The sequence below is a fragment of the Cebidichthys violaceus genome, unplaced genomic scaffold, assembly GCF_023349555.1.
Source record: "Cebidichthys violaceus isolate CVI_PGR_0920_01 unplaced genomic scaffold, fCebVio1.0.p SCAF_125, whole genome shotgun sequence".
In the NCBI taxonomy this organism is placed as follows: Eukaryota; Metazoa; Chordata; class Actinopteri; order Perciformes; family Stichaeidae; genus Cebidichthys; species Cebidichthys violaceus.
This window is the reverse complement of record NW_027176291.1, coordinates 189,836-214,625: the sequence shown is the minus strand read 5'-3', so window position 1 is coordinate 214,625 and position 24,790 is coordinate 189,836. Positions and strand designations below refer to the sequence as shown.

Here is a 24,790-nt window from a genome sequence, read left to right as displayed (position 1 = left end):
TAATTTCTGTGTGACAGCTGGCACAGGTACATATTAAAAAAACCTGAATAATCTAAACATCTAAACTACTTTTCCTGTCAGTTCAATCTCTTGATGTATTTGTGATCAATATATGAATTGTTTTGTCTTTAAAATGCCAAAAAATAGTAAGAGCTGCCCATCAGAATTTTACTTTTGAAATTTTGTTGTTTAAAATAGCTTGTTTGATGTAGCAGTATTATACCTAAAGATATCAAAAAATGGTTGTTGATTAGTTTTCTATTGATCAACTAATCACTTCAGAACCACCTTCGGCTAAAATCGTGAAGATTTGAATGAAATCAAACCCCATTTTTTTGTTTTAATTGTTGATGGCGGAGTCCACCATTTCTGTACTGGATCCAAACTGCCTTCACACAGGAAACAATGTAGCATGTTATCCAGTTTTATCTCATAGATATTAGCCCCAATTTTAACTGTTCACTCTCTTTACACCATGTCAGCGTTGTTTTAGTGGAAACCGAACATTTCCTGCTGCTGCTGCTCCTTCACATTAAAAGGATTCAACTGGCAAAACATTGGGTTGCTTCCACTGTCCACTGTAGGTAATACACTGACTATGGATAACTACCTCATACAACCCCACTTCAAAACATCCAAACTATCCTTTTAAGTGTGTATTATTTAGATTTATTTTCCAGTGTTTCCTACTAGAATAGCTTCTTTGGAGACTGACGGTGAATGTGTAGATGTAGTAATAGTGTGACCCCAACAGATGATGCAGATGCTTCAATGATGGATTGGTCTCCTACCTGTATCCGGTTGTTCTCCAGGGTTTTCTCCAGTTCCACCTTGGCTGCAGCCGACTCCTGTTGGTGGGTTTGTCTCAGGTGTTCGATGGCTGATGCGTGGATGTGGTTCAACTCTGATCGCAGAGAGGCTGATGGGGAAAAGTGCAACGGAAGAAAAGGACATATTTCATTTGTACAGAGCAAATCACACAAGTGGAAACAGAGCTTGTTTCAGACCCAGTGATTTTAAAGCTTTTTGGAAAAGCTTTCTCCAACCTTTAGACTGCTTGCAAAAAAGTGCTCATTACAGGCAAAGGCATTTTTATTACAAAATAAATACATTTTCTTTTTTTTCACTTTTGCACGTAGAACAGAGTGCTCCGGATGCCTTTGCCCAAATGGCCTTTAATCCTCACTTCAATGAACATCTATCATTGTAAACAGTCTAATGGTTTAGAGAAGCGTATAGAGAGGGGACTCACACCGTTATTAGCTTTCTACTTGAGCGTAAGACACATTTATAATGTCAGAAAAAAGCAATACAGCAGTGAAAGCTGACCACTGCGGTTCTTTTTTAAACTAAGAAAATATGAGAAAAACGCATAATATTCACCTACACTCCCACGAGACACACAGATGTAGATACACACACACACGGACAGGATGAAGAAAATTGAGAGAGGGCGAGAGATGAAGAGGAAAAAAGGGTTATAAAAGGACGTCAGGATGTGGGAAGTGAGAGATAGATGGGAGCAGCTCTCCAGTGTCAGGACCATGACATGAAGGTTAATGGAAGACCATTTATCACAGCACAGCACTGGTGCTTCAGTGGTGGCACTGAAAACTGGGTAAAGATAGAGATTTTTCTGCATTTTCTTGGTCTACCTTAGACTTTCTGCCGATGTTCTCAATGTTTTAACTGTTGTATATCACATTATTGTACATAAAAAAACATTGAAGTGATGCACATAATAAAGCATCGATACTTTAGAATACCATCGAAAGAACATACAGTCATACATACACAGTGATTATACATATCAACATATCAATTCATACATGCATACATACATATCAACACTATATATATATACACATATAGATTACACAATAAAAAATGTATACTTTTTTATTTTACACAACAAAAAGAATGTATTAAAATACATTACAAAATATGTAATATACAATATTAACATGGGGTAACATACTATATAGCAAAGTGTTTTATTATTTACATTAAATGAGATATAGTGATAAAATAACAAGGTTTTTATTGAGGGAGCAAAACAGAGTGAGGTGTAAAGGTTTTGATGGGAACTATACAGTTGATGAGTTGTGAGGTGTTGTAAAGGGTTATTGCTTTGGGCAGGAAAGGTTTCCTGTATCGGTCTGCGTGACAGTGAAGCTGAATCAGTCTGTGAGAGAAAGAGCTCCGCTGTCTGTGCAGTGGTAGTGGAGAAGGTGGTCAGGGTTATTATCCTCAATAGATAACAGTTTGTTCAGTGTCCTCCACTCCACCACAACTCAAAAGGAGCCTGGTTTGCAGCCAATAACGGAGCCATCTTTTTTAATGAGTCAATAAAATCTGTTAGTGTGTCCGGCTCCAAATGCTGCTCCCCCAGCAGACTAAGGCAAAGCACAGAGCACTGGCACACGTTGAAGGAGCTCATCCCCTTCTTCTAGACAGCCTCAGATTTGGTCTTCCAGTACAGTCGGTTCAGTTGTCAACGGACGCCCAGGTACTTGTTATCCTCCTCTCCCAGAATGCACTGGGCTTGTGAAGCCATCCTCTTCCTTCTGAAGTTGGTCACTCCCTGGTCTTGGCCACGTTAAGAAGCAGATGGTCTCTTCAGACCCACCCCCCAAATCATCCACCAGCTTTCTGTACTCCTCCTCCCACCTTACACTTCTACACCCGACCACTGCAGGGTTGTAAGAAAACTTGACCGGATGTTGTACTGAAAGTCTTTGGACGGAGACAGCACAGTCCCCTGCTGTCTCCAGCAGTACTACCAGCCACCATTTCAGACTGAACCATAGACTGCATGTATATATAAGAAGCAGACGTAGTCACTGTGACGTCACCCATTGGTTTGTGGACTGCTGTGTTGAAGCCTTGAGTTTGGCATTTTGGCCGTCGCATTCTTGGACTTTTTCTCAATCAGAGGAGTGCAAGTTTAAGGCGCTTCCACACTTTTTCAGGACCGGAGGTTGCAGCATGGATGTAACTCTGCCCGGTTAGACAAACTGCGGTCTGTCCATCAAGTAGTCTGTAATGTCAAGGAGGTGGTGGACGTGTCTACTCTCATTTATTAGTACTTGTCGGTTTATGTATCAATTTACCTCATCAATTTCAGTCTGATCACTTTCCAGGAAATGTATTAAGTGTCCCATATCTTCCTAAATTTACCACATAGGTTAATTTCTCCAAAGCAAGGCAGGATGCCATTTCCTGTAACCACATTGCAGGTGTAGGGCCGTCCATCCTTTCCCACCTCAACACAATCACTGTCCCAGCCTGAGGCAGGCATATATTAATCGGGCGCAAAGTGACCATGATAGATACTATCTGCATAATAATCACAAATGTGTACTTGTACATCATCTCAAAGTAATAGTCACATATCCCTAATTACAACATAAAAGGGCAGAGGTTTTACTTTTCAGTATTTTTTGTAATCTGTGCACACTGTGATAAAAAAAAATTAAAAAATCTGATGATTCATAAGTAATTTTGTTGAAAAGGAAAATGGACAAAAGGGTCATGGGATGGTGAATCTTGTTTATGCAGGGACACACACACACACACACACACACACACACACACACACACACACACACACACACACTCTAAGCCCTTACCCAGCATGGCTTTGCCCTCGTCCTCCAGTTCAAAGCGGAGTGTTTGCAGCTCTTGTTCCGACTGCTGTTTGAGTGTCTCGATGCTCTGGCGGTGAGCCTCTCTTAGAGACTGCAGTTCTGCATGGTGATGATGGCGGAGACGCTCCTCCAACTCCTGATGGAGGGATGAGAGTGGGGGGGATCAGGGGAGGATGTGCGAGGATAACAGAAAGGAACAAAGAGAGGTGCAGGAAAATAGGAAGAAAGAGGAAAACAGAGAGTGGGAGGGATTAGAGGAAAAGTAGGGTGGAGAAAAATAGTGAGGAGAGGGAGAGAAAGAGGAAAATTTGAGGATGAAAAGTTTAAGACGTAGGAGGAGATGATGGATTGGGAGGAAAAAGTAAAAGAAATATAAAAATGAAAATGAAAAAGTGAGAAAGGGAGAGAAGGGGAAGTATTTTAGCATCATTTCAAATCCTCTTTAAGGGCTGAAGGAGAAACTGGCCAATCATCACACTGACTTAAATTGTACCAAACACCAGCCAAGAAGAGAAGAGTAGAGATGAGATCACTCCAATGTCGAATAAAAGAACTCATAAAAACTTAAAAGGTGTGCTGACAGTTTCAACGGATTCCAGTGCAGAACGACCTTGGCTGTGAAGAAAATCAATTGAAAGTCACTCTACGTTTGAGTTTTTAAGAATTAAAAAAGGTAAAGTCACCTCACTGACGAAATGCATTGTAACATGGACAAATGCTTCTAACAGTTTTTGAATAAAATTGAGGTAAAGTCACCTTTAAAAATCCTGAAAAGAATTGACTGAAACTTGGTCGTTAATAATTCTACTTGTGGAGGAAACAGCAGTCTATGGTACTTCTTTAGTTACACAAAAACATGTTTCTTTCTTTATGTTAATTGCGTATTTATTTAAATGAGAGGATTCATTCAATTGTGTTCAGTTAGTTTCATCCAAGTGTTGATGAGTGTGTGTTTGCTTAATTACAAGATTTTTACAAACATATTAGAATATTAGCAAAGAAAACTGACAAGCACTTGTATACACAGTATTAGCATCAGGCATTAGTAATGCTGAATGGAGGGCTGTCACAACACACACACACACAAACACACACACAAACACAAACACACACAAACACACACATACACAAACACACACGCACAAACACACGCACGCACGCACGCACGCACGCACACACGCACATCTACTTAAATTCGACTGCTGGCAGTCGAACGTTTACTCTGGCAGAAAGAGCCGTTGTTGATGTGTGAAGAGCATCACTGCGTGCCTGAGTGTTTGTGTGTTTGTAGGAAATATGGTTGAACTTTTTGCGAAACACATTCACTATCGATGCTTCTGTGAAATCGATCAACAACTCGACAGAAGTTTGTTGTGTGAAGTGTCTTACTACAGTGGGCTCATCAATTTGGACAAAGTTGGCTTTCAGCTGGCTTGTTGGCAGTGAATGTGAGACCAATATTACGTTCTTGTGCACTATTTTCGAAGACCTAAGGTTTCCTTGCATTGTCTATTTCTAAGTCTGGCACTGTTTTTCTGTCTACCGGCACTAGCTTTATTAACTTCAGTGCAGTCTATCTTAAGGTTCAACTTGTCTTTCAAATTGCCCAAAGATTTGGCCTAAACCCATCCATAAACACAAAACATCTTGCTACTTTATCAGAACTCTAAAGGCAGTTGTTTTCACAAGTTTGTAGTTAGTCAGTGCACAAACATCACCGGGGACATTGACCTTTTAATACATAAATAAATGACCATGATATTGATGATGATAATAATAGTTAAAGTTTCCATGAAACAGCTAGCAAAGTGCTTTTTGATTCCGCACATTTACGTGCCACACAAATGATGAACCAATTCATGCCCAACTTTGCACCCAAGAATAACCTGCATCTAAAATAATATCCAGATAAATTATTAAAATATAATCTTATTCTAATAACAGGTCACAAATGCATTTGCAGACTGAGAGTTGGGATCTCATTTTCATTATCACACAGAGCCCTGAAAGCCCATTGCAGACAAGAAAACTGCTGTTCACAGAGTTTAACCCATCTTCTTATGTCAGTAAAATATTAAAATGACATTTTGCAAATTATAACTAGAACCCATCAACAAGGAACATCTAAAATTATATTCATAGAAGGTTGACGGCAACATCTGTGGCATTTTAATTCGCCAATATGTAATGCCTCAGGGAAATGATTCATGGAAGGAAGAGAGTCCTGAATATTCAAATGAACCTCGCCTCGAGGAGGCGGACGGCAGTCTCGGTTTCTCAGCGTTTGACGAGGCACTCATGCTGTTTTTGTGGTAACACTTGAAACAAAAGTGTTACAGTTCATTAATGACTTTGTGAGCGAGTGGATAAAAATGTTGTTCACGCTGTATTTAGTTGTGTTGTACACTAAAACTGGTACCAAGTATTACAGCAAGCATCTTCTCTGTCCTTTTAGTGTCAGTCTGCCAGTCACGAACTCTCCCTGCCCTGCAATAGCCACAGTTGTTTCTTCCCTGACCACCCCCTGACCTCCACGTCCACCTATGCACCTGCTTGCAAACCCCTATGATGAGCTCCGTAGTACTGTATATACATACCTATCCCTCAGCCTCATTCCCTCACCCAATAATCTATTGATTACTCTGCGTTAATGTCCACCCTTCTAGTCAAACCCTTTGATTGATTAGCTTTCACTGTCTTTAGGCAGTGATGTTGTGTTGCACATGTTTTTGAATTTGCGTTGCAACATTTTGTTATATTTTCTATTGACCCTAAATGAAAAAAACAGAAGATGTAGGACCTTGCCTGGAAAAGAGAAACCCCTTTCTCCCCTTTCTGGAGTCAAGACCTGGGAGAAGAGCTCACTGGTGAGTGCCTGGTGGGCGGGTCTTGATACATGAGGCTCGGCTGGGCACAGCCTGAAAAACCTACATAGAGCCGTGGCCCTGTGGGACAACCATTCGCGGGGATAGGCATTGGGGTCAGGTGCATTGTGAGCGGGGTGGCAGGCAAAAGTGCTGACCTAGGCGTGCCGACCCCTGGCATCGCAGACTAGCTCTAGGGACGTGGAATGTCACCTCTGTGGCGGGAAAGGAACCGAAGCTTACGACTGTGTCCCCCGGGGGGGTCCTGTGGGGGGTACTGTGGGAATCCGGGGCACTATAAGCCATCCTGTCTTTGTATAACCAAAGTGAGAGCTGCGTCTGTATACTCAGCACAAGGTCAAACATGATTCCTGTGGTATTTAGCCTCTGTCAAGGTTGTCCCTTCATCATAGATCCTAATTGTGATTTTCATGGACAGGATCTCAAGGCGCAGCCGGAGTGAGGTGTCTGGTTTGGGGACCTCAGAACTGTATCTCTGCTCTTTGCAGACGATGTGGTTCTGTTGGCTCCATCAAACCTTGACCTACAGCAAACACTGGGGTGGTCAGTACCTTTAAGTCTGAGGCCACGGTTCTCTGCCTGATAACGGTGTGTTTTGCACCCTCCGGGTTGGGAATGAGCCCCAAGCGAAGGAGTTCAAGTATCTCGTGGTATGGTTCACAGGTGAGGGTAAAATGGAGCATGAAATGGACAGGCGGTTCGGTGCGGTGTCAGCAGTGATGCAGGTGTTGTATCACACCGTTGTGGTGATGATGGAGCTGAGCCGGAAGGCAAAACTCTTGACACACCAGTGTAGCTACGTTCACCTATGATCATAAGCTTTAGGTAGTGACCGAAGGAATGAGATCAGGAATACAAGTGGCCAAAATAAGCTTCCTCTGTAGAGTGGCTGGGCTCAGCCTCACAGATAGGGTGAGGAGCTTAGACATACAGAGGGAGCTTGGAGTAGAGCCGCTGCTCCTTCTTGTTGAAAGGGGCCAGATGAGGTTGTTTGGGCGTCTGATCAGGATCCTCCTGGACACCTCCCTTTAGAGGTTTTCCCAGCATGTCCAACTGGTAAGAAGCCCTGGGGTAGACCCAGATCCTGGAAGGATTATATAGTGTCCTGGGAATGCCTCTGGGTTCCTCAGGAAGAGATAGAAAGGGTTGCTGTGGAGAGGGACATCTGGAATATCCTGCTAAGCCTGCAGCCCCCATGAACCGGCCACGGATAAATGGAAAGATAATGAAATAAGGAACGGTTGGAATTTCTATTGTTGTGTTGCTTTGGATTACCATGCATTTTTAATCTGCAAGATTATAATTAAGTGTTAGTATTTGCTTTACAATCTTGCAGCATGTTTGTACCTGTGAATTACACTATTTTTATTCTGTATGAGACCCCATGTATTTATGACACAAGGATATCACAAATAATATGACAATATACTGGTGAAATGAAAAAGTGCATTCTCCAAGTTGTGATCCTGTTTAACTGTTGAGTTATTACTTGTTGAATGCCAAATTAAGAGGGGGGGAAACATAAATGTATCTAATCACAAGTGATTTGGGGTGACTAGCTTACTCTTTCCATCATATAAAACCGCATTGGACCTCGAGCTTGTGATAGCTATCAGGGCAACCTCGTAGTAAGAGGTTAGGTACGTTTGGATGTCAGTTGGCAAAAACTATTTATTTATTCTGCTACATCACATTCTCCAGTAAAGCTCCGTATGCTGCTGTATTTGCTAAGCCGCACCCTCACAATTGTGTGATCCGATCACATCTTAAAAATCTAATTTAAATCCCTCTTGTAACAATACACCATTGACATATTCCGTTTCACTCACCAACAGGTAACATAACAGAAGCTAAGGACACTGAGAGGACTGTTAATGTCCATAGCTGATCCTCAGTTGGTAAAAATACTAGAAGATGTGTTGAAACCCTAGTGGAAGGCTTTATCACAGTATGAGGAAGCCACTAATCTCTCCTCTTTATTGGTATTGATCATTGGTCTTTTTGTACTGTGGGTCAGTAAAAAAACCATACCTTTTATTCCTTTAATTAAAGGAAGCACATTAATTACTCCCAATCGCAGTGAGTCCTATAATTACAAATTGACTGTAATGTTGTCACATTCACCTCCTGCTCTCTCCTCTCTGTGCTGTTTGTCTATGTGGATTGCCTGGTGGTTCAATCTCCATTCCATTACTGGACAGTCAATATTTGTTACTTTGCTGGTGGGTGAGTCCATTTAACTAAGTAAAAAAGGGGGTGAAACTGACGAGCAAGAGTGAGACACGGGGATAAACACACAGAGACTGTGGCCCTCGGGTACCCTGGCAGGCTGATCCATTTGCTTCAACACAGGTCTTAATCCTGACCCCGAGGACAACTTAAAGACCTAGTTGGAGGAACTGAGGTGTCTAAAAGGGTTGTAGTTTAAAAGTGTATCTGCTTTGTATTCAGGTGATTTAAAGCCCCAGAAGAGCAGAATCTTAATACCTAACCTGCAGCCAACACATTGACTTTGAAACAGGTGTAACATGTTCTATTCTCCTGGTCTTAGTCAGCACTCGAGCTGCTGTATTATCCTCAGTTTACTCAATTCTTTCTTTGGCAGAGCAGATGAGAGAGCCTTATACTAGTGGAGGCTGCTAGAGATAAAGGCATACATAACCTTCTCGGTATCTGGCCGTGAGAAATGACTGCACACTGGCTGGATTCCAGAGTGGGAGTTTTAGTGACATATATTTGTAAGTGCTTTAAAATTCTGAATAAGTAAAAAACGAATATATAGCTAAGTTCTGGCTTGACATGTAATGCTCAAGATTTCAGCAATGTTAATGGACAATTTATAGAATTTTGGCATAACTATTGAGGTTTTGTCAGCTCATAAAGATGTACCACAGATTTAACAAAAGAAATAGTCTACAGACAAATTAGCGGCTCTGTGAATCTGCTAACATTGGCTAAGTGAAGCTATGCACACAATAGAAATGTTCAACATGCTGATACTTTCAGTATCACTATATTTTATCAAGTATATTGTTTTCTACCTTCGTTTTGCGTGTTAGCATGCTGACATCTGCTAATTAGAACTTAATACAAAGTACAGCTGAGGCTGATGGGAAAGTCACTAGTTTTGCAGGTATTTCGTCATAAGCCAAAGTATTAGATGTATTAAAATATTTTTCAGACTGGACCAAACGCAACATCCCCTGGAGCCCTGCCGCTAAAGAGGTGACTGAACCAGTGGCTTCACCATCACATACCGTGCATTTCTTTTTAATGTGTGTATTCTTGCTAATAACTGGGCATTTTGTGTATTGATTGGTAGAGTAAGTAAAACAATTCTCGCTTCGACAGTGTGCAGGCAAAAGAAAGTGAGCTAGAGTCTGAAGATAAGGAAGACAAAAGATGATGAGAAAATCAATAGGCTGCCAATTGCTCTCTGCACACTCACAGTTTCTATTTGTAGCATTTTGGTAGCAAGAAGTCAGGGAGCTAAATTAGGTTTTGTGAATGTGTTTGTGTTGCGGGGATTTGCAACAACTTTATTACTCCCTGGATGTAACCGTGCGCAAACAGATAACACAACAGATAAGACAATCTGAACGTACCTCCCATGCACACACACACACACACACACACACACACACACACACACACACACACACACACACACACACACACACACACACAAACACACACACACACACACATAAATCATCCATCTAATGCCTTCACTCTGGATAATTGAGTTTTCTCTCCCTGCACTGAAATATAAACACCCCGCCAACCATAAAAGCCCTCCGTAAAGCATTTAACACTTTATTCCCCTGCTTATTAACCGAGACTGTGACATAAGAAAGAAGAGTGTTTGACAGAAAAGGTGGTCAATAGTGTGGTTATATATCGAGGGAGTGTGCACCAGCTGTTTTGTGTATTTGCATCAGAAAAAAAACAAGTGGAGGAGGAGAGGAGAATAACAGGGCGGAGAATGTTTGTTACAGCAGTCAGTTTGGTTTACGGGAAAATAATGAAGACTGCTGATTTCACAAGTGCTGTGTGACTCAGAGGTGACACACACACACTCACTCGTCCTCAGACACATTTGTACTCAAGGAGTTGCCAAAAACACATCATAAGGTCGCCGTTCCCTGACCTCCACTCTGCCAAAAGCATTAATACAATTATGGCGTCCAAGTCGGAAAGGGGATTTGGGATTGTAATGTATAGCTCATCCAAATCGACCTTGACTGTGAAATGGAAGGATTAGCGTTGAAGAACATATTCTTGGCACCTTGAGGAGTGCGTACGTTGGTTTGAGCGTGCATATTTTGACATTACAAAGACGAAACACAGAGCTGTCAGCAAAGCTTCTTGATAGAGAAGCTGCCTGCTGTCAGTGAGAGTGAGTAATGACGGCGATGACTCAGTCTAACCTTGACTCTGACGAAGCTCTCTTGGTTAAAAATGTCATGGATGGATTCTCCTGAGGAGCTTCTCCAACTGCCGCAGCTTTTAGTTCATGGGTTCTAATCATTCTCCGGTTTTGAAGAGCTCATATCTTTACAAACTAAGGAGCTAACTGGTTTGACTTTTCAGTGTTCTGAAAATGCAGGTTTGGCTTCATGGCCTCACATTTCTACAGCCATTATATCAGATCAACATTTATTTGAGAATGATATATTGAGGTAAATTATCTACACTGAGAGGATAAGGGAGGTGTTGTTTTTAAATATAGAGTAAGTTCCAGGATAAATAGTTATACATCAGAACTCTCTCCATGGTGCTGAATTAATGAGTTTGAGGTATGCATCCAGTTGCTGTCCATGGTGCTGACTCCATGCCTAGTTCTTAGGTTATCTACGGCACTGCTGCCGCTCTGAGTCTGAGCTACGCACCACAATTTCCCACTAAGTGCTGCATGGTACTACGATACTAGAAAGGTATCGCAAGACCCTGCCGTTAAAAACGGTACGATGCCCCGTTTAATTAGTACCGGTACTTTAAGGATGTGTTTTAACAAGAGCCGCAAGCTATTTCTTATGAGTTGTGTTGGGGCAGTTTGTGTGCGGCGCTCTGCTGGGGGACAGCATTGGAATTGGGATTCTGCGTGAGCGGGCAGTTTTAACTTCGCTGCAGGTGACACTGGGCGGTCAAAAAAAAAGTGGGTCCTGGGACCTAGGTAGCGCTAACCAAAAATCTGGAGTCAATAAATAGGAAAAATAGGAATATAAAAGTGGCTCTAATTACCAACCAAATTTACCGATACCCTTCAAGCATCTTATCGCCCCAGTAATTCGGCAATTACATAACCAACGAGCGTATTATTTGAATTCAATCCATGTAGTCGCTCCTCTTCTTACCAGACACCACCGCAAAATGGAGAGACAGGTTTGACCCCTCCTACCTTTAAGTCCCTCTTCCTGGCGTGCTCCATGTCCTGCATGGAGCAGCAGTGGACCTCCTGCAGACGCTGCTGTCGCCTCTGGTGCTCCGTCTGCAGCTCGTCCAGCTGCATCCTCAGGTGCTCTCTCTCCTGGCTGAACTGGTGCTGCAGCTGCTGCAGCGACGACTGCGACTGGGACAGCTGCATCTCCAGACTCTGCTTCAACAGGGAGATCTGGAGAGGAACAGACAAAATACTAAATGTTAGACTGGGAGGGAGACCCTTTCTTGGGCGGCTTAACAAGCCGCTGCTCGCACACCTCTCCATACATGTATTCAGTATATTTATTAAAAGGAAAGCGAATGGATTGTGCAGGGAGAGCGAGAACTTTAAGGAGGTTTAGGCCGTCTCTAGGGAGCAGCAGAATAACAGAGAAGTGCTGGCAATCAATCAGGCTTAAACAAAGATCGCCATATTCAGATGTTTGTAATTCTTTAAAGCCTCGAGCAATAACGTTTCTTACTTTTTGTGAATAAATTGCAGTTCACTGCAGTACATAATGAACTCTGGCTAATGGTGTGGGGCAATGAATGTAGCACTAGAATTCGTTGTTGGGAGGAAGCAGCATGATTCACCAAATGAGTCTGTCTCGACGACTTATGATAATGAGTATTCGGGCCAATGTGGAGATAAAAAAGAGTAACCATGTACTTTTGCAACACTGTATTTGACTGTGACGCCAGAAAAAGCTCATTTGATAACTAAGCTCAAAAGGACTACATGCATTATTTGGAGGACCTATGACGTACAGCTGCTGTGTGAAGCTCCCACATGCCCTCCCATGTCTAGAAAAAGCAACACTTGTTGGCAGAATGCAAAATTACCCAGGGATGATAACCATGTCCGCTTTACCGACTGTTTAAACCCATTGGAGCAAACTGACAGGTGAGACCAGCTGGACCCTGAATAATTCATTCAATAACACTTTGAAACATAGCTGGAATAAATTAATTCATCATCTTTTGAATGGACTTGTGGACCATCACACATGGGATTACTGCGCACACCACACAGAGATTCGCAGCCGAAAATGCAGCTCAGTCTCAATAGCTGCGTCCTAAATTTGGAAACGATATTATGACTAAGACATGAGTCATACACTGTGCCATAAGGGTTGCAGAGCTTTATTAACACAAGAATGTGGTTACATATGCTGTATTCTGACCCTTATATTACCATGTTAGGGTTTCTAAACCGTGAAACTAAAACTATGGTTTCTTTCAGTGGATGTCTTATTTTATGAATTGATTTTTTTTGTTTTTGTGGAGTTGCCACAACACTGACATATCGTACTATCACCTGAAGTTCACGATCAGCATGTCAGTGAGCTGTGTGCATATTCTCGCAACTTGCAGCTATTATGCAGCATTAGCATTCATTAAGTATAATAAAATAGTGCAGGGCCCGTTTGGGACGTGGCCATTTGCCCCCCGGAAGTGCTGCTTGCAGCATTGTTTGAGAACCGCTCGTCACCTTTGTTGACTCAAAGGAAGTGAAGGAGCGTTCGGTTGTAGCGTTAGCATGTCCAGCATCCAGCAGCAAAAGCCCGCTGCAGACGACATGCTGGAGTTTGCGGATACCCGATCCGCCATTTGGCTGCGTCAGGTGATCACTCTCTGTGGGGTTGTCCTTACAAGAAAACCATTAACATTCCACAATGTGTTTGTATAAAAGTGTTGCTTCGTGCTGCTTTAACTCGTCGTTGACCCATAGGAAGGTGTTGTGACTCTACCTGATAAAACTTTTCAAATCAGAGCTAGAGGTGCGTAATGTACTGCTACCTGTGCACACATTCACCCCTGTACCTCATCACATAAAGTGCAGATTACAATGACACTGATATTTGCACACAGTGAAGCATCTTTTACATATTTAATAAAAGATATATCTGCCCAGGCATCAGGGCATCACAGGCACAGAGATAATATTCTGTTAAAATACAGGCCTTCAGAAAACATCGTTTGATTTCCAAACAGCATCGGGGCAGATCTATCGAGAGGCTAACCGCCTCTCTGATTTGACATCAGAGTAAATAAATATGGTCCTGCTGATTGCCAAGGCGTGAAGCGGACACATTAATCACTGGACGGGTGCTGATGGACAGCACGGCGACAGGCAGCAGCGCGGCATGCATGAAACGTGTGTCTGTGTGTACGCCGGTGACCACAGGAGGGCTTAGTCACACTTCATTAATATTAGCGGGCGGTCATTAGCAGCAGCTGCCCGCTTCGGTGAATTCACAGCAGCATCACATAATGAAGGTGTGAGTGGGTTTGTCCACCAGTGCGAGGGAGATATAAGTCAGTCTGGCCTTGCAGGAGACAACAGGAGCTTTGAAGGGATGCGGTTGCTCTGATCGCCTTTCTCACCCTCTCCCTCACTCCCTATTGATTTTCTCCGTACTGGGATAATTACACGTTCGACTACAGGCTGGAGGCATCTGGTATTCACAGCCCAAGTTGAGCATTAAACATCTTCAACCAGTCAATGACAGCACCTCCACCTATCCTCAGTGGTGGAATGTACATTACCTCAAGTACTGTACTGAAGTACAATTTTGAGGGAATTGTGCTTTTCCGAAGTATCGAAATCTTATGCTGCTTAATAGATCACTACGAGGGAAATATTGTGCTATTTACTACACTACATGTATTTGATAACATTAGTTACTTTGAGGACTAAAGGTTGATATTACAAAATATAAATCAACTTATGAATTAGGATGTATTATTATAGATTACTGGAAGCTAATTAGCAGTACATGAAGCTCAACCGTTACCAGCTGCAACATTAAAGTGATGTACACCTTAATGCATCACAATTTATAATCCAATAATGTAATATACATTCATCTGAAATGGGCCATTCTGCATAATGAGTACTTTAAGTTTCGGTACTTTTACTTTTACTTTTACCTAGGACACAAGTGTTTTTTTTTTTTCATTTTTACTTGGTGAAAGATCTTCCTCCACTACTGCTTATCCGTTACATCCAGGACTAGTTATCATTTATCTAATCATTATCATTATATTGTCTGTTGTTTTAAGAATTTTGTAAAGCCCAAAAAAAAGCTTCATCATGGTGTAATTTCATTCCAGAGAAAGACCTAGAGGGAGGCTGGTCAACAACACACATGCACATACTGCACCGCACAGATCCCATAAAGCAGTAGTCGTACCTGTTCCAAAAGGTCCTCCACTTTCCTCTGCCAGCTCTCCCTGGCGCTGCTCATTTCCTGCTCCTTGCTTTGTGCCAGCTGACTCAGCGCTGAGGCCTTGTCCTCCTCGTGGTCCTCTCTCAGCTCCTCGCGTAGCTTCTTACACTCCTGCCTATAACAGAGGAAAACACACATATATGTATTTATTTTTCAGGTACTTGGCTAATGCTGTGATCGAGAGTGATTCACCAAAAACTGCAACAAAACCATCAAAAAAGGCTGGTCAGCGCCTTTACACTTGAATAATCATGAGTGACGTGTCTGTAAAAGACAGAGCAGTGAAAGAGAGGAAGAGCGGGTCGTCTTCCAATTGGAAGATCGGCGGATCCCCGGCCCCCTCCAGTCCATATGTCGTGTCCTTGGGCAAGACACTGAACCCAAAACTGTGGTAACGTGAGCCTCCGAGTGCAAAACTGGTGCAGTGAGCGGAGGGGTATTGGGTTTGTTGCAATCTGCAGCCACACTGCTAGATGCCTCTAAATCCTACACACTGCCCCTTTAAAGAATTGGTTTAGTTTCCACCAGCTTGTAAATATCTGACTCTTTATCTACTAAATGCTCCATTATGTTCACCAGCTAGTCTCTAACTGTGTCGGTCTACCATTTGGTGCTCAGCAAGTAGTGTTCAGTGAGTATATCAGAGCTTTTTTTCTGCTGCCTGCTGAGGCCAAAGATGAAGCTAAACAGTGAACCAAAACAACGGAGTTGCGGACCATGAATACCAAAAACCATGACAAATTGACCGTAAAACACGATAGAGCTAATGTGAACAAAAGAATCGGCTGATAATTCTCTGTGGCCTTATCACTAAGTGCAACTCTTTTTGCATTACTCACAGTCCCCTGATCCATTATTAATACAAAAATATGTATTGGTGCAGCATTCATTTATGGTCCGTCTAACTGGGCTTGATACGGACTCTGCTGCACAGTCATTTTTTAAGTTGCAAATTTGACTTTTGGAAAACTTTGGAAAGCTTCTCAAATTTCTGTCCTTATTCTTTGCTCGTGGATGAATTACCATAAAATGATGGCAAGACCTGGCGGATTATGTATTTTGAGTACGTTTCAAGCCTCTGCAAGAGGATGTTTATGCTGTGTTGGCATGAATTGAAAGCCTTGGCTTCCTAGAAGACAAGAAATCAATCTAAAATGTTATGTTATGCTTTGTTGCAAGAAGTAATTACAATTTAGAGTCAACGAGCTCATCTCCCAAACTTTCTTTCTTTTAGGCACCTTTAGCACTCATGTTGTTGCTTCTTGTTTTAGTAGACTTGAGGTTTTATCACAGCTCACAAGCACAACAACAATATCTGCTGAAAAAAGAGACTCAAACAAACTGCAAACAGAACTTTGCAACGGCGGTAAAGGTGCTTCAGAGAGCTCCACGTTCAATTCAAGAGAACAATAAATGGTCCTTTATCACTGCATCTGCTGAGCGACCGTCACTCTTTAACGCTGCTGCTAACAGCTTTCTGCATGCCTCTCTGTGTGTGTGCTGTCATATAATCACTGTGTGGGAGTTGAAATGGCAGCTGTTAAATGAAGTATCGAGGCAAACGCGCTTTTTCAGTCACTTTGAGAGCCTGAACGTGTCAAACTGAAGGCGGGCTCTCTCACATGCACACACAAACACACAAACACACTCACACCTACACACACACCTACACACACATATACACAGTGGTGCAGTCACATTTGAGACGGTCACATTCATCATGCAGCACGTGTCATCATTCGTGTCCTCGTTCTGTATAAAGCATGCAGTCACAGACATTGATGCATGCACACACACACACACACACACACACACACACACACACACACACACACACACACACTGGCCTTGGGCTTCAAAGAGCTCTGGTCTTTCTAATAAGCGTTGTTCTATAGTACAGCAGGAAGAGAGATCAGGACAGATGGAGAGAGGTAAAGGATGGAAGGATTTGATGAACAAACTTTCAAAGATGGAAGATATATCCTGATGAAATGGGATAATTGGCTGGATTCTACGACCTGTGCTCTGAGATATAGCGCACACCAGCTCATTTAAGGTGTGTATTTGTGTGTGTGATTATGCATATAGACCTGAAGCGTTCGTAGGTAGCTTGATTGGAGAAACCAGCAAGAGTATTTTAAAAACCATCCAACTGAATAAGCCCAACCCAGTGTTGCAAACTCCAAAAGAATTTCAACAAATAAAACAAAAAATGTCTCTAAATTCAATACCAACCCTCCATCCATCCATTATTTCTTAGCTGAGGCCGGGTCGCAGAGGCAGCAGGCTAAGCAGGCTATTCCAGATGTCCTCCTCCCCAGCATCGATTTCCAGGTCTTCCTGGGGAACCTTGAGGTGTTCCCAGACCAGACTAGATCCCTCCTGTTGAGCCCAGCCACCCGACGAAGGAAGCTCATTTTGGCCGCTTGTATCAGCGATCTCATTCTTTCATGTCGCCATACAAAGCTTTTAACTATAGGTACGGGTTGGAACGTAGATGGACGGGTACATTGAGAGATTTGCCTTCTGGCTCAGCTCCTTCTTCACCACAACGGTCTGGTACAAGGCCTGCATCGCTGCTGACGCCGCACCGCACCGCCTGTCCATCTTAGGTTGCATTTTACCCTCACGCTCGAACAAGACTCCGAGATACTTGTTCTGTGGCAGAGAACCATGACCTTACGCTTGGGGGTACTGACTCTCATCCCGACCGCTTCACACTTTGGCCACAACTGCGATTTAAAAACCATTTTCACGGGTAAATACACACAGCTTTCCTGTTGTAATACTTCTATCCTTTAAAAAGAACTCTGTACATCTGACCTGCTCTTTTCTACCAAAATATTAAATGATTTTGAGGAGTTACAGTCAGTGCCTGCTGCAAGTGGGCTTTATCACAAGAAGTCATTTTATTTCCATTCATGTTCTTCAGTGAATATTTTTCTCAATGTGTCTGAAGATTTCCTGTAAGTGGACCTTGTGCTTAGAATTCTCTTTCAAAATGACTGTATCCAAGGTCAATGACGAAACTTCAAGCCCACATTTCTCCTAATATCTTTTGAATATGAACGTTTTCAAAGGAAATCAGTTCAACAAAGAAACATACTCAGACCAAGGACTTGTACTGCCGTTGTTAACCTCCATATTAACTCCATTCTCAGGAGATATTGATTGCGGCTGTGTGAAAGAATGACCAGGAAATGATGTATTGCAGCAACGTGGTGCAACTTTAAAAAAGAGATGTCCTGTGTTCAACTGTTAATCTGATGTCAAAGTTACATTGCTCCAATAAAAGCTTTTCCCAGAGCTACTGTACATGATAATGCGGGCAATTAAATATTAGCCGTCCTTCTGATATTTACCTTGTCAATGTCAATGTCTAATCACAGGCAGAGCCACAGAGTTTAGACACATATTCCCCAACATTGCTGGAGGCTTCTTGTACAAACTCAGCTCTCTGCATGTGGTGCTACTGAGAAGGTTGGATCATCGGGGTTGTTTCATCCTCTGGGGATCATGAGTGTTTGTACACAATTTCACGGCAATCCCTCCAACAATTGCTGAGACATTTCAGTCTGGTAAACCTCTAGATCCATCGCGCTAGGGATGGCACACGTTTATAAGTCCACAGCGACTGACTGGCTGAAGAGGCAATAGATTCCCTAGCACGCTCGACGAGGTCTTCTGTATGACCAGGACAAACTAGCATGGTACTGGCTCCGCCTTAGTCTGCTGATCCGCTCAACATCCTCTGTTCATTTGGTAATCCGGAAGAGCTCTTTCCATGATTATGCTATCACAGAGAAACCGTCTGTTTCCACTGTGAAACGGGGATTAAAGCCAGCCTCCTTTAATTCAGACGGCTCACCTACCACAGTGTACTCACCCCAACCACCAAATGAATAGATGTTCTCCAGAGAATTAAGAGCTGTGCGCAGAAAGACAAAGGAAGGTGAGTGAAAGCTAATGAAGAGGAGACAGAGAGGAGGGGGAAGAGTGATCTGTAAGAGTACGCTGGTACACTGTTATTTCTACAGTATGTGGACCTCTGCTTTCTAGATCCACTCTTAAACCACTTTTTTATACGAAACGTACATACAAGCGCGTACATGCAACTTTTTTAAACCCCAGAAAACCCGCTAAAATCTAGCATTGCCAGGAGACCCGAAAACAGGGTTAGTAAACACTGGATATGCTGCGTTGGTTGCTTCTTTTCTATATCCGTACCGTATTCAGTCTCTCTTTCAAACTCTCAAACCAGAGCTGGGGATTGTTGGAACAGTGAAACAGTGACGAACAAAGATACATTTGATGAGTTTTATTTTTGTTTCTGTCAAGTTTGAATAAAGTATGTTTCGATGATCAGCGACATAAAATTGCTGTTTTCTGACATGAGTCTGGTGGCTCTGATGGGTCATATAGCATCGCACCAGAAAATGGTCAAAAAGCGGTTTTACAACGAGGTAAAATGAATGTTTCTGTCAATGGAGTCTTGTAGCTATGAGGAGCGCATATAATGTCCGGTTCCTATTTACATCTAACTCGGCCAATTAAGGATTCATTTAGACCAAACCAGAGTTGGTGATTGTTGGAAGAATGTAAAGACTTACCAAGATGGTTTTGATGAGTTTTATTTTGTTTCTTCTGCTTGAATGAAGCATGTTTCAATGATCGGCGATGTAAAATTGCTGTTTTCTGACTGAAGTCTGGTGGCTTTGAGGAGAGTATATTAATTGTATGTTTTGCACGACAATCAATTACAATAATTGTCCATATCTCTGTGGATTTTAATTATTACATATTCACTTCAATGCGTGTCGCATAGCATCGCACCAGAAAATTGGGAAAAATGTGCATGTCCTACCCGGTGCCATGTTTCCATCACTGATGAATCGGAGCTGGAGTGGATAAATAACTGTGACTACAGCAGAGTCACAGGTACACCTGGAAAGAGGCTTTGTTATGACTGAGATTTATTAGTGATTTAACTTTGAATTGGCCACAGTCAGTGTGTCAGAACGGCAGACAGAAAATTAGAACAGGCACTCCCTAATCTGTCTTTGATGCAGCCATTGCTAGTCATTAATGTCACACCATCATTGTCAATGTCTTTTGCATTTGGTCTTTGTCACTTTTAATTCAAGATGCTTCCTGTTGAAATATTGGACGTTTCCTACTGCTTGAAATGGTAGAAGTATTAAGTATACAGCAGGTGAAATCAGCCACATTTGCATGATTAGTGAAGTATGTCCCTGGTTGCAGGAAGTTTGTGTTTGGGTTAAAAAAAAAAAAAAAACTTCATATTTCTGGGGAGTTATATAAAAAGAAAACAACCGTCTGGAGAGAGGCTAGTGACAGATTTAGGTTGTGATGATTCCCGAGGTTCCTAAACTGCTTCCTGGTACATCAGTTCTTTCATAATATGACATAAAACTTGACACTTATTGGTGCTATATTCTTGTTGTGTTTTTCTCTCCTTTCACTTGGAAAGGAGAGGGTCATGAAGCCAATGTCAACACATAAAAACACAACACAGTCGACAGAAACAATGTTGGTAGAACATGAGAGAAAGCAGCCAATTCATAACATTTTCTGATCCATAAACAAGAGCACATAGCCACTGAAAAAAATCCAATAATGATATATTGGCCTCTATGCTTTTCCTTACATTTTGTGATTAGATCATTATTATCAAGATATGAACATGTATGAATTAAATTTGTATTTGTATGTAGTTAAATCTCTAAATAATAAAGTTATATCTCATCTTATTTTATCTATTATATGCTCTATGTTATTATTATATTTTTGCATAATACAGTTCAGCATAGGCCATACTTGGACTATGTCTACATTGAAATTAGTAAACCAATTTAAATAGTAGCTCTTCTTTCAAACAATAAATCCAGCATCCCAGGTTTCATTTGATTGTTTCCAGAATACTTCATATGGTTTCCAACAGATATATGTATATGTATATGAATATACATATGAATTATTTAAATCTTCTGAGGCAGGAGGCTTTGAACAGGAGGAGATAGCCTCTCTCTTAAAGTGTAAACAAAACACTGACTTTAAGGTGAAGTTTTCAACTAGCAGCAGCCACTTATGCTGCATTTCCAATGCAAGGTACAGAACGGCTCTACCCAACTAGGCGTTCTAAGCGAGCTACTGGAAGGTGGCGTTAGAACACAGCAACCAATCATTGGTCGGAGAGAATCGTGACTAGCGACACACGCGATATCCAGCACAAACCAATTTTGACAAAGCCAAACTACCATCAATGGCGACTGCAATTCTTTTATTCACCGACAGCCCACAAAACCACGCTGTACAAATGCGTGCACTATGCCATATAATGAAAGCGAAGATGATATCACGGCAGTTTCACTTGGCGTTGAAATGGCGATCAGCTGAGAATCCTGCCTACACAACAACAAAAACATAGAGAAAAGGACCTGGTACCAAAAGTGAGTTGAGTCGAGTCGAACCATGAAGTGGAAATGAGGCATTAGTAGCAAAACTACTACAAACAGTTTACCTGTCTGTGCCCAGGGGTCAATTGTCTCATGATCCTTCCATGCATGAGACATTCTACCCCCAAAAAATGAACACAACTGCAATTTTGTTTGTGGTGCTCATCACACTTTAAAAATGAGGTTAAAAATATTCTACAGCGAATTCTCTTTGCAGATACAGTGTCCCAGTTACTCTGTATAATCCACAGACCTCACTGTGAACAGCATTCATTGGAACTACTTTCAACTCCAAAAAATAGCCTTCATGAAAACAGTTGACAGTGTGTTCTGTGGATTATCCGGGGTAACTGGGACACCGTTTGTATAAAAAAAAAAAGCATGCTTCCTTCTTTTTCTCAATTTCACAAACCAATACTGGTACAGATTTTTTTTTAACCGTTTAAGCCATGGATGTGGTCACATACACGTCCAAATTTACACCAGTTATCTAAAATAAATGAATAGCTGTTATATAAGTGTGTTCACTCATTCATTCTCCTGTGATTCAAAGCAACAAGTTTGTGGCACTTCTTCAATATTATAAATAAAATCAAACAGTATCCAGGCTTTTAGCACTATTTAGTCAAGTCGCTTTAGCATGAAAAAGACTGAATCTTAATTCAAGTGAAAAGGCTTTCACCATCAAGAGACAATTTAATGCTGAGATTAACTCTAATAGAGTCATTTCGAGGCTGCAGACTTCACTGTGTGAAAAGTAGACCATACCTAAAAAAAAAGTCAATTTCATTCTTTGTTTTCGAACAATAACATTTCAAAAGGTCTGCGGAGGTAAACAGAGACTTTGAGGAGCTGCAAAGCCCTTCAAGGATAATTCTCTGCCACGGTCAATGTTGCGAGCCGGATGACCTGTTAGTGTGTGTGTGTGCGTGCGTGTGTGTGCGTGCGTGTGTGTGTGTGTGTGTGGGTGTGTGTGTTTGTGTGTTCTATTAAATGTGAAAAATGAAAATAGAGGAAGAGAGACTTCCTTTTCCCATCCATTTTTAATTTCATGGTCTCTCTTTGTTAAAAGACAACACAAAGGCTGTCAGATACACACACACACACACACACACACACACACACACACACAGACACCTACCTGAGTGTTTCGGTCCATTTGAGCTCCAGCTCCAGAGCCATCTTGTCCATCTTAAGTTTTTCTTCTTCTTTGGTGGTGATAAGTTTGGCTTCATGCTGACGCTTTTGGATCTCCAACTCTCCCTGTGAAACAAAAAGACAGACAGTCGGTCAAACTCAGACAGACAGACAGACAGATAGACCTTGGTTGGTGTGCCAGCGTAGTCTGAACGTTGCTCAGAGGTCTTTCCGTCATGACAAGAATCCAGTTCTTTAGGCAACTTTGAAAACTTTTTTGATTTTCTGAAGCGTGAAAAAATGTTAATGCCTTTTGGAGTAATGCTGCGAACAGTCAACACAAAATGTTGCTATTGGCAGTGTCAATCCAAAAACAGGTCACAAGTCCTTCAAAAACCCACTCTGCTCAAACACCAAATCTACATTGTAGGACTGAAATGATTTGAAGATGAATTGAAGCGTTGATAAACCAAAAAATAAATCAAATACATTTAATAACTGATTAAATGTAATTTATCAAACAAAAAAGCCAATTGTTTAATTACAGCAGCACAAACATCAGGTTTTGTTGCTTTTCTCTGTTTCATAAAAATGTTATGAAAATTGAATATTTTGGGTTTTGTACTGCTGGTCAAACTGAACAAGCACTGGGAACTTTCACCATTTTCTGACATTTTAAAGACTAAATAAGTTATAAATTATTAGAATAAAAGATCATGATATTTTTTAAATATCAATTAATTCAATTAAGCGTAAAACTACATTGTGAAAAACCCCACAAACACAAGACACAGTGTGAGTTATATTGAGTTTATATTGTGGATGGAATCAGTCCAAATACTGTGTGTGTGTACCTGTCCTTCTATCTTTGGACAAGTGTAAGTTTTGCATCTTGTGAGGACATTTTTAGGAAGTGAGAACTTTGTCTCCTCCTCACTTCTCCAAAAGACTGTTTGACAGTTGAAACCTGGTTTAAGGGTAAGCTCAAATCAACATTAGAGTCCTCATAAGTACAGAAAAACCAACTGTTTCAGCGTTCGTTTGTGCTGACCTGCAGTGCAGTCAGCAGGTTGCTGGTCTCCCTCAGTCGGGCCCTGGTGGCGTCCAGCTCCTCCAGCAGTTTGTCCTGCGCCTCCTTCAGTGTGGAGATCTGTCCCTCAGCTTTCCCGATGTCCTGCTCCCCCTGCTGCACCCCCTCCTGCAGCCGGATCACCTGCGGGGAGACGAGAGACGGACAGAGAGAATGAACTATTTTCACACCCTCTACTCGGTTGCGCTTCGGGCTGTATCTCAGTGTGGCAGCAACCTTGAAACTACATCAGCATTTTATGCTCAGCGAGGTGGAATTGCCATCAAAAATGCATTCAATAACTATTTCTACTACTGATTTTTAAGTAAGCGAGGCCCATATACTTTTTGCCAACGTGGCAACATAGTTTTGCAATTCATCAGATCTTAATTTACCTTGACTTAGAGTGCACAAACAACAGCAATAAGGAGTGGCAGCGGGTTTGCTCACCGGAAAACAAAGCTTTCAAAGACCAGGGACCAACAACAAACATTTTCTCTCTTTGTGTTTCAACAAATATGCACCACAATTAAAGGAGCATATATGCAACGTCATATATTTACTGTATCAAATCATAAAATGACCATGATATGTCATCAATGCTAAGTTAAAGTACTGTCTAGCCAGAAAGGCCGGGTTGCCAGATATGAAAACAAATTGGCACGCAAACACAGCGTGCTGCAGCCATGGAAGCAAGCTTTCAAACTAGATTCTAGAGATTAGCCTACATAAAGAACAACTCTCTGTGGTCCATGTGCAGCTGGGTTATCAAGGCTGCAAGTATTTGAGACACACGGCCGGTGAAGTGATCCCGACTAGAGCTCGCTAATGCCTTCATGCTAATATATGCTAACTGCTATCAGGCACACCTTGACCAAGTTTGACTTTAAATTGACTCAATCACTAGTTATTTATCGAT

The 24,790-nt window shown here is 41.8% G+C and overlaps 1 protein-coding gene across 2 annotated transcripts in view; it reads right to left on the bottom strand.

Annotated features, from left to right (window-relative positions):
* Nucleotides 1-24,790, bottom strand: part of fam184ab (family with sequence similarity 184 member Ab) — a 134,768-nt gene that overhangs the window by 29,609 nt on the left and 80,369 nt on the right. For both annotated transcript variants that reach the window (XM_068706930.1, XM_068706932.1), the window contains exons 11-16: nt 23,854-24,015; nt 22,807-22,928; nt 15,154-15,304; nt 11,937-12,149; nt 3,633-3,786; nt 792-919 (exon numbers count right to left, since the gene is read on the bottom strand). In XM_068706930.1, coding sequence (XP_068563031.1) covers nt 792-919; nt 3,633-3,786; nt 11,937-12,149; nt 15,154-15,304; nt 22,807-22,928; nt 23,854-24,015 — 930 coding nt within the window. The remainder of the gene's footprint in view (nt 1-791; nt 920-3,632; nt 3,787-11,936; nt 12,150-15,153; nt 15,305-22,806; nt 22,929-23,853; nt 24,016-24,790) is intronic.